This window comes from Chionomys nivalis, chromosome 22 (genome assembly GCF_950005125.1).
Source record: "Chionomys nivalis chromosome 22, mChiNiv1.1, whole genome shotgun sequence".
Classification (NCBI taxonomy): Eukaryota; Metazoa; Chordata; class Mammalia; order Rodentia; family Cricetidae; genus Chionomys; species Chionomys nivalis.
Window position 1 is genome coordinate 8,793,554 of NC_080107.1, and position 10,480 is coordinate 8,804,033.

General features: G+C 46.0%; 1 protein-coding gene and 1 pseudogene across 1 annotated transcript; both read right to left on the reverse strand.

Moving 5' to 3' along the window:
• Positions 1 to 743: 743 nt before the first annotated feature.
• On the reverse strand, positions 744 to 2,161 carry LOC130864792 (heterogeneous nuclear ribonucleoprotein H-like; annotated as a pseudogene).
• Positions 2,162 to 8,120: 5,959 nt separating this feature from the next.
• Positions 8,121 to 9,407, reverse strand: Hoxd1 (homeobox D1). Its single transcript, XM_057755818.1, has 2 exons — positions 8,756 to 9,407; positions 8,121 to 8,455 (listed from the first exon to the last, which is right to left on the reverse strand). The coding sequence occupies exons 1-2, from the start codon at positions 9,405 to 9,407 to the stop codon at positions 8,121 to 8,123; spliced, it is 987 nt and encodes a 328-aa protein (XP_057611801.1).
• Between the last annotated feature and the right edge of the window lie 1,073 nt (positions 9,408 to 10,480).

Genomic DNA, 10,480 nt, shown 5'->3' on the forward strand with positions numbered 1-10,480 from the left:
TCATAAGCCAGAAGTTTCTATTTTTTTTAGCTTTTAAAAGGAATATTTATTTAACAAGGTTCACTTAGTGCAATACAATGAAAGACTTAAATCAAGGCCTCAGAATTTCATACAAACACCAAAAAAATCCTAAAGTAATGGTATTGTGTCTCAAAAATTTTCCATTAACTTAAAAAAAAATCAACTCACGTGCCTTACAGGTTACCAAATGAAATTAGAACAAACATGCCAAATGTTTCACTTTTAATTGTAGACACAGCTCCTATATTGGGTTTTATATAAAAAAAGCATGTCTTTTCAACATGCATCAACAGTGTTCAATGTAATGTATTTATAAGAGCAACATCTAACATAATTCAAGTGCTTGAACCTAAATATGCTTACTACTTACATACATCCTACAGTAACTAGAGAAAAGCTGGGAATTGTTTAACAGTTACAGTTCACTCGACTTCACTGTATCATCCTAGGTGACTCTGTTTTACATCGGACCTTAGTCCTCTGAGGGATGTCAGTGCTCACTTAAAGAGAGTAGGCATAACTCACAAGGATGGATTGCAACACAGTTAAACTGAAGGGTTTTTGTTTTCTTTAAAAAATGACCAAGAGTCAGTGATCAGTCTATTCCATTCCCCATCCACCACTCCTACTGAACATGCGAGACATCCCTCCCATTCCACTCATGCCCATAGACGCACAGCTTCCGCCACTGCAGTAGCTGCTGTTCACCGCTCCTTGGCTACCTATGCAATGTTTGATTGAAAATCACCAGAGTTTTCCTGTGAAACTTGGATATCCACTCATGCTGCTCTGACCGCCTTAACCACCTCCATAACCATCACGCAGCTGCTGGCTGGCGGGGCTACCATGACTGGACCGGTGTGACAAGCCCAGGCCTCCTGTCATTTGCCTACCGTAAGCACCAGCACTTGCTCCTGCTGTAGAATTCAAGAAGATTTCTACATATCTGTGTGGTATGTTTGCTTTATCTTTTGACATAGCTGCAGCAGCATCTTCATGGATTGCAAACTCGACATCTGCCTCACCGGTTACTCTGCCATCAGGTCCAATCTCAGTATGTACTCTCACAGGGTGTGTGGTGAAAAAAAATTATAAATGCCTTTCTCGGTAGCTCTGTATTCTCAGTAGCTCTGTATTCTCGGTAGCTCTGTATTCTCGGTGGCTCTGTATGGTGGTCCCCGCATGTGTGCACAGTGTCTTGTTGGACTTTGGAAAGTAAAGCCGCCATCGCCATGTCTGTGGTCAGGCATTCCTCTTCCAAATCCATCCAAACCAAATCCACAGACATCATTATAGCCATTATAATCATCATAGCCTCCATAGCCCCCACCATAAGCACCACGCCTCATACTTTCACAAGCAGCTCCTCTGCCAATGCTGTTATACCCTCCGCCAGCCCCAGGTCTGTCACCTGGGGCCATAAGTTTTCGTGGTGGGTCATAACGAATTCTAACTTCAGTTCGACTGCTCTTAAATATTTCAATATACCTGTGCCCTATTCTTTCCTTGTGTTTCTTGAGAGCCTTTTCAGCTATTTCCTGTGAAGCAAACTGCACGAAGGCCTCCCCCGAACTCCTCCCGGGAACACCGGCAATGTTATCCTGTTTGGCACGGTTTCCAACCCTAAGAAAAACTGAACAATTTCCTCCTTGCTACATCCAAAGGGAGTTCTCTAAGCTGTGCACAGCCATCATTGGCCATGCCAGGATTATTTGGGCCAGTATGCTTCAACACCCAATCCATTTCAACGCTGTTTGACTTGAATACTTCAACATATCTGTGTCTCCCATAGTTTCTCTGTCATTTTTCAAGGTCAATTTGACTTCATCTTCTGGTTCAAGTTTAACAAAAAGCCTCGCCACTTGGTCTGCTTTCTCTGGTGTAGACGAAACAAATACCTTGGGCCCCATTTTGAATTTTGCAGTCAGAAAAAAAGCGCTGCATCCGCGGAGCAGAACCAGGGCAAGCCCCGGACCTTCACCATGAAGCCCTCTCCACCTTCTGCGCCAGCATCATTGTCTCTTCATGGGTCCTGGCGTCGAAACAAACCCCACACAAAGGCTTGGCGTGGCTGAGGAAAAATCAGAAGTTTCTTTCCTTAAGCCATTCACATATTGCACATTTCACCCAAGATCCACATTTCGGCTGAAATACGGCTCAGGTTTCAAATGTAAGAGGACGTGTAAACAGCTGTGTATGTATAAAGTTGTCACTCATAGAGTCTAATAAATGCTGACTCTATTCTGACAATTAGATCATAAGCAGTTAGGAAAAATTGTCCTTTCCTGTTCATTTTCATTTGTTTTTGTTTGTTTGTTTGTTTCATTTTAAGATCAGATTTCAATAAACTTGTAGTAGAAATAACTTTGTATATAGTTAAGAAAATTTAGTCCCCCACTTCCAAAGTAGATCAAAACAGAAATTTCTTCTTTCTGCATCAACAGAGTCCAGAATGTGAGTGGTTGGTTGTTTCTTTTTTCTTTTTTTAAAGATTTATTTGTTTATTATGTTTATATGTATGCGATGCCTACATATGTACCTGCAGGCCAGAAAAGAGCACCATATCTCATTATAGATGGCTGTGAGCCACCATATGGGTGCTGGGAATTGAACTCAGGACCTCTGGAAGAGCAGCCAGGGCTCTTAACCTCTGAACCATGTCTCCAGCCTTGGTAGGTTGTTTCTTAACTTCATTGTCTATAGAATATAGCAACCGAATAAAAATAAAAAAGGCTTTATTTTGGGGGGGACGTGGGAGGATGTGGGGTCTCACTGTGTCGTCCTGTTTGTTCTTGAGCTTACTATATAAACCAGATTGGCCTTGATATAGAAATCCACCTGCCTCTGACTCCCCAGTGCTGGGATTAAAGGCCTGTATCACCCAATCCCCCTCCCTGGCTTACAAAATAGCCAGGCAGAGGCTAGAAAGATGGTTTAGCAGATAAGGACACTAGCTGTTTTTCCAGAGGATCTGGATTTGATTCCCAACACCTACATGGTGCTCACATCCATTCATAACTCCAGTTACAGTGGCTCCAATACCCTCTTCTGGTCTCTTCAAGCATTTTTCATCATGTGATACACGGGTATGCATGCAGCTAAAATACTCATATGCATAAAGCAAAATAATAAATTTTAAAACTAGCCAGACAAAGTGGGACACACATTTAATTCCAGTGCTTGAGAGCCAGAGGCAGGTAGATCACTGTGAGCTCAACGCCAGCTTGGTCTACATACTGAGTTCCACGCTACAAAGTTAGACTGTCTAAAATAAATATATATAGGCAGGCAGTTATGCAGGCAGGCAGGTAAACAGGCAGGCAGACAGACAGACAGATAGTGAATCCTGTCTTCTGCAAAAAGAAGCTCCTTTAATGACGGGGGGCAGCTATACTGTGGCTATAAGTATTTACAATACAGTTGGGAATTATACTGGCTTATGAACATTGCAGTAATATGTTCTCCAGAGTTTGTGACCTCATCAACCACAGGCAGTTGGCTAGGACTGCAGTACCAGGCATAACTTCCCTCCTAGTCAACAGTCCCCAAGTCTGATGAGGTGGCTGCTGGTTACCACCAAGATGTAAGTGCCACCATTACAGCCTTGGGTATGTCTTGCCTGCTGGTTATTGTAGTTCACAGCTTCACAGCTCAGTGGCACTCTGGTGGCTTTGCTCCCTTGGCAGCCTGCTATCCTGTTTGCAAACTGTGGGAAGCAGCCCTGGGAGGGGGAGGTTTCCAGGGCAGTGGTAGACCTAAGTCCTGTGTAAGAAATGTGTGACATCTTCATTAATAGAATCTTACCTCCCAGGCCTATAAGGCAACCATGGGCAATGGCAATAGCCTATATTGTTTGGGAAATCTTGTTTCTCCTGACCAACAACTCAAAGGCTTTCTCATGCCTGGCACTAGGATTTTGTTAAATAATCTGTAGTTCTTTAGGGGATCATCATCATCCCAAGTGGCATAACATCATTTATATTGTTTATCTATGTATGCACACACACACATTGTGTGTGTGTGTGTGTGTGCGCGCATTTTTGAGTAAACATAAAACAATTGTTTCCCTCTGGCTTTTGCAATCATTTTTAGTGTTCTTATCCCTTTCTGATCCCATGCAAGTTTTATCTTTCATTCATAATTTCGTATTTGACTTCTGAAAGGGGTCCTCTCATGGCATGTAAGTGTAGGCTATATAGAGTTCCTGATGACAGGATGCGCTCAGCAGTTCGGTCCCCTAAAAATACCTCAGAAGTGTCAGTGGCCTGCTTCATCAGCTACTGCAGGTCCAAATGACCACTTTCTGGCCCTCCTTTCCAAATGGTATTAATAATAGTGTTCAAAGCTCAAGAGATAATCTTGAAACTTCTACAAGCTAAGTGATAGACAGTCTCTCCCACATGAATATTTAGGATCACTTTCCTCTTAGTTTATTATTGAATTTAATTTAACAGTTTCTATTGAAATTATATTCCTGAGCAACAAGGATAATTTAAGAAGCAATTACAAATGAGCTATTCAATAGAGCTGTTTTGCATATTTATTGCATTTTCGTATCTTGGAAACAAGATAGAAGTAAAAAACTATGAAATCTTGATTTCTATTTAGATAGAGATTTATCATTATTTGTGAGATATGTCCACCATGGTTTTACTTTCAAACCACAAATAAAGTTTTAACAGTGGGCATTTTTCTTTTTGAGAGGTCTGTGGTCAGACTAAATATCTCACAGAACCTGATTAGATCCTGAGGTTTTCAAATTCAATATTCCACAGATATAGAGCACTTCTTTGGTCATAAGAAATAATTAAGAACTTTGGAGCTGATGTAACTTGCCTGAGCCCGTTTCTTTTTTTAATGACAGCATGCCAATCAGACAAAACCTCCTCTGGTATCAGGCCTTGTCATACATAGGTTTGAGACGGACTAAATCACACATAATTAATCTTTTGACAATCTAGGTGACATTACTTTAGGTTTTTACATCCGCAAGGGCTGCATTTGCCAGCAGTCAAGTTAGGAGATTTTATGTTATTAAATGCTTTCTTTTCCCTCCCAATTACCCTGAGTCCAGAAAAGTAGACACTCAGTCATTATGTGAAGACAAAGGAACATTGAATGGCTAATTACACAACAGCCAGAACTGCCTACTGTGTATTCGTTCTTATACTAGATCACTGGAGGGTGCATTAGCATATTTAGTTTGGAATCTTGTAGGGTAGAAATGGGATTGTTTTAGCGGTTAACGTTGGTGTGGCAGCCTTGAACTGTCTACAAAGATAGCTGGTGTAAAATAACACAGGGCTCTGAGTAATGAGAAGAAGGATGTTCTGTAATGTAGTCACATGATAAGATGTGTTTGATGATATCTAAAATCCACTTTTTCTATATTCCCACAATATCACTGTAATCCTACAGACTGCACTTGCTTCTCTGGACACAAACTCTTTCCCCATGGCAGTCTTAAAATTAAATATGTAAAAGTCATTGAATTGTTGAATTTTCTGTAGCATTTTCCTTACTGGAAGAGATCTCCAAAGGTCACCTAGTTCAGCCCCACCTTCAGCCAGGACTGTCCTTAATACTGAATATAGCTGTATAGTGATGTGCATTAAGAAAGCTTTTAAAGATCCCTGGGGTTGGTCAAAAAATAGCTAATATTGGCCTGATTCATAGAACAGCATTATACGAATGTCAAAATAGCCACCTTCATCAAGGAAGACATCCATCAGGGCTGTTAAGAGCTAGGACCAGCTTCACAGGGAAACGCTCCACTTTCTCAGAGAAACGGTGGTAGATTAAGGAGAAGACCAAGTGTGGCATTAGTTTTCTGTTTAGGTATTTCAACGCTTGTCAAAAAGGAAACATTGCCGTGTCAAAGACTGCAGGAGGAAATTCACTAGCAGGGACTAAAAAGGAGAGATAAGTAGGATTTGTAACAAGTCTTTGCAAATAGCCAAAGAGCTCAGAGAGGAGGCAGCTGTTTGAAGCAAGATCTGCTCAGCTTCAAGCTATTGAGGGGCAAATGATAAAGCCTAAGACTAGCAATGAGGAGCCTACTTTTAAAGTGATTTCCCCCCCTCCAGATCAGCTGAGATTGATAGAACGAGTATTGTTTCAACTCCATTAAATGGTAGGTACAAAGGACAAGTATTAAAGTGTGACTTCAAATGCCTAACACAGCTATCACACTGCTGGGTATCAAAAAGAGTAATGTTCCACTGTTGTTCAGGCTTTGAAACTGCTAAAGTTGGAGTGTGCATACTGAAGTTGAGAAATAAAATGGAGAAGGGTTTTTGTGTGGCTCATTGTATCCTTAAGCCCTTCTGTTGAACGATCCAGAGATCTTTTAAAAAAATGGAGATAAAGGGAAATGTCCTAACTAGATAACTGTATGGCACACCCACTTGCCTTTATATGTTTATATTGTAATTTTCCTCATACTTATATTAACATGAGATAACACAGGAGCCTCATTGGCTGTGGCATCTTCATGGGAAGGAGGCTGAGTGGAAATAAGAGCAGAGGGTTTGTGCTTCATTTGTTTTTAAACTGCCCTCTTGCCAGATTTCAAATTGTACCTATCCTAAGAAATTAATCTGAAAGCACTCCACTGTTAAAAAGGGACAAGCACGCTGGGTTCTCGGGCAGAGCTTAGTCTAGGTTATAAGGAGAGGATGCTTTTACTGTTCGCCTCTTCCAGCCTCCGTTGTGACTTGGCTTTGGATCAGAAACAGGCAACTGGGGACTTTTCAATGAGCATCAACTTTCATCAAAAAGATGAAGAAACCAAGTCTTGGGGTGACCTTCTCTCTTCCTTTGGTGAGGATAAGAGAAACAAGAAAAGCAGGTCTCTCGGGGTACCTCTGGGCGGGCACCAAGCCCTTGAGTTAATGTGTATGTCCACCATAAAACTAAGGCAAGGGAACTATTTCCTTACGTATTTTATAGTTAGTGGAGTAGTTCTCTGCCTGATTTGTGCAGATAATCATGAGCAATACACCGTGTGTGCGCGTGTGTGCGTGTGTGTGTGTGCAACCTCTAGAGGTGCTGTTTTATTCCCAGCACTCAGGAGGCAGAGGCAGGCAGATCTCTGAGTTCCAGGCCAGCCTGGTCTACGGAGTGAGTTCCAGGGCAGCCAGGGCTACTCAGGGAAACTTTCTCAAAAGAAAAACAGAACAAAGCAAAACAACAACAACAACAACAAAAAACAACAAAGAAGAAGAGGAGGTGTTATTACTTATAGGTTGCCGATGTAAACAACTTCCCATGTTACAGTCAAGCAGTTCCAGACGGAGGAAACTGAATCAGCCTAGGGAATTAATGAAAAGGATGTAAGAAAAGGCAAAGAAAAGTAGATTCTGTAACTTTTATTGCCCAACAAAGGTCAAAACCTTTACATGCTATGTATGACATTAAATGTCATATATATGTTCATTGCAAGCAAATCTTTCAAAAATATACATACTGTATATATTTACATTCAAGTGTGAGTAACTGATGTCAAGGTATAATTCGGGCTCTAATCCTTTGCCACCCTGTGGATTTGCTCAGCTACTAACTAAATGGCGATTGTATCCTCACGCAGGCACACGAAGAGGTAGAACACCACTTAACCAACTAACAAACTGGAGTGCAATGTGCAGATCGTCATTGAAGCAGCTTAGCTACGTCAAGGAGACCCGAACTAGCTTTGGTTATCTCCGGAAGCTGAATATATCTAGGCTGTCCTTGAATCGGAAACTGAAGTAACTTCAGAGAGGTGCTTCTCTGACTGTGTCAGAGGGTTGACAGAATTCGACGACTATAAAGGCCTGCCTCTCTCCACCCAGGAACTGTGCGTGACTAACGGCAGCGCTCGGACTGGCAGCTAGACACCGTTTCCCTGATGAGGCAGAAATGATATGCAAATAAGAGATATCAAAATAATATCTCTGTACCCAGCCTCTGGAACTCAGAAGCCAATTTCCACAATTCCTTTGCCAAGTCAAATCCGTATTAATTTCTGCCCACACCCAAATTGAGCTCCTAAGTCTATACAAAGTGGGGGTAGTCTGTGACTTCTGTAGACCAAAGGTCCTCGGCCTCAAAAGTGGACCTCAGGACGGCTCTTGAGCCTGAGAAGGGCTTCCTAGGCTCCGGCCAGATTTAGTGGGACTTGTTTCTGACCGAGGAAGCTGAAGAGAGGCCACAGAGGCAGCTGTGGCCAGAAGCCCCTCTCGTTCCCTTTTCTTCTGTTTCATCCTACGGTTCTGGAACCAGATTTTGACTTGGGTGTCATTCAGCTGCAAGCAGTTGGCTATCTCGATGCGTCGGGCTCTAGTTAGGTACTTATTGAAATGAAACTCCTTCTCCAGTTCTGTCAGTTGCTTGGTGCTGAAATTCGTGCGGATGGCGCTGGAGGGACTTGCGGCTCCATATTCGGAGAGTTTGCCTGCAACATAAAGACAGGGCGTCAGCGGGGCGAGGGGATGCTGAGACTATTCAGTGGGGGCTAAGAGTTAGGACCAAAGTCACAGCGCGGCCCTCCAAAGTGATGGGCACAGCTGCTCCAGACAAAGCGCTCCGAGGGCTCTGCCCTAATTTCTCAGCGCCTGGGGTATTTCTGACCCTGGACTCCTCCCGCTTAGGGGCAGAATCTCTATCCAGGGAATAGCGGTCACGCTCCCGACTAAGCACGGGGGAGGCTGCTCTCCCCACCCCAGGTGCTTCCCTCCAGCGCCCCTCTCCTTACTTTTCTTGGGGGCGTTCCTCTTCACTTTCATCCACTCGAAAGTGCTGAAGGCCGGGAGACCGGAGGTGGGAGAGGCGGGCTTAGGACAGGCGCCGGGAGCCGGGGACGCAGTCTGGAAGGGTCCGGGATGGCGGTCCGCTGGTTCCTTGAGACACGCGGGGAAGGGGCCAGGCTCGCCAAAGGCAGCGAAGTCCACCTGGCCGCTGAGCAGGAACGATCCTCCCCCGGAGAAGACCGCCGAGGTGGCATAGTGGACGTGCGCCCCGCCGTCGTCAGCCGCTCTCCCGAGATCGCCCGGGAAATCGAACGCCGACCCGGACCCCAGGAAACCGTAGTCGGTGGCAGGCACAGAGGCAGGTGCGGTGCCCCGCTCGTAGGAGCCCTCCAGGGTGCAGGGCGCGTACCGGGGCGCGGAGGACTGTGGTCCCGGAGGCTGAACTGGGGTTGCGGGGGGCGACGGCGCGGGCCGGGCGGCGGCCAGCGGCAAGCAACTCACGAAGGCGCCGTCGCCGCTGCCCAGGGGGATGGCGGGCTGCAGGGCCACGGGACGCGCGTCGGCGCGGCAGAACTTGGGTGCAAAGCCGAGCACGTCGCCGCCTACCCCTCCGTTGCTGCCGCCGGCGCACGACACGTATTCCAGGTAGGAACTCATGGCTGGCTCCGTCGGGCGCAAACCCTGGCCCAAGCACTGCACCCTGCAGGTCTGTGCAGCTCCGCCTTCCCGCTATCCCCGCTGCCCTCGCCGAGCCATGGCCAGAGAGCTCCGAGGTAAATAGTGGCCTCATATACCGGCGGCGGCGGCCACGTGGTGCCCGCCGGCCAATCGGCGACTTCCCCGCACTGGCCCGGTCCCGACTGGAGCGCGGTTCCTCAAGCCAAACCCGCTGCCAACTTAGCCAGAGCAGCCGGGGGCCTCCGCCCAGCACCCCGGGGAGAGTGGCGCCAACCCTGGGTGGCCAAGGAAAGGGCGGGGCGAGAGCCCAAGGCACCAGCTCCCTGGACAGGTATTGCCTTAGAAAGACGAGGAGGGCGATTGACGCAGGTCTCTCTCAGGACCCTGCGGGCTACTCCCCCGGGACTGGCAGGGTGGCCTTGAAGGAGGCTAGCAGGAGAATTGCCTTTGCCCTGTGGGTGCTCTACTCAGCCCTCACTCTGGGAAGGTCAAATTACTCCTGTCCCCTTTTCCTGGGTGCATTCGGGTTTTCGTGGCTCTGGAGCCACGCCTGTCCTAAACCTAGAGCAGATGTTGGCTTTTCCCTCTTTTCTGCCTCACGGACAACTCCTGGGACCTGGGGATGAAATCACTTTCACAAGCTTTTCTTTGCAACATCCCTCACAACATTTCCTTTGGCATCCCTTCCAATCTGTGGCGACATGTTTACAATGTCAGTGTTGATTTGGACAGAAAATAAGTTTCTGTGTCCTGTGGAAGGAGCCGGATTTTCTCCTCCGACGAGGTCATCAGAATAAAGAATCCATCCACCCTGTGGTGGAAGGCTCCTTGTGTACTGTCTGAGAGGCTGGCACACCCACCAATGCTGCACACGCTTTCAATGAGACTCTTGGCTGGAGGGCGCAAAGGCATCCTGGGGACTGGTTAGATCTCAGAGGTTTGGACTGGCTTGTACCTTAAAGCAATTAAGCTTCTGTTCCATCAGATAAGTGCTGCGTCGTCTCTTGCGAGTGAAATCTGAGGGCTCACGATGTTAATGGGCTCACGTCTTT

Coding starts and splice junctions, on each gene's coding strand:
- Hoxd1 (XM_057755818.1), bottom strand. CDS start 9,407: ATGAGTTCCTACCTGGAATACGTGTCGTGCGCCGGCGGCAGCAACGGA. Junction 8,456..8,755: donor GAGGAACGCCCCCAAGAAAA/GTAAGGAGAGGG, acceptor TTTATGTTGCAG/GCAAACTCTCCGAATATGGA.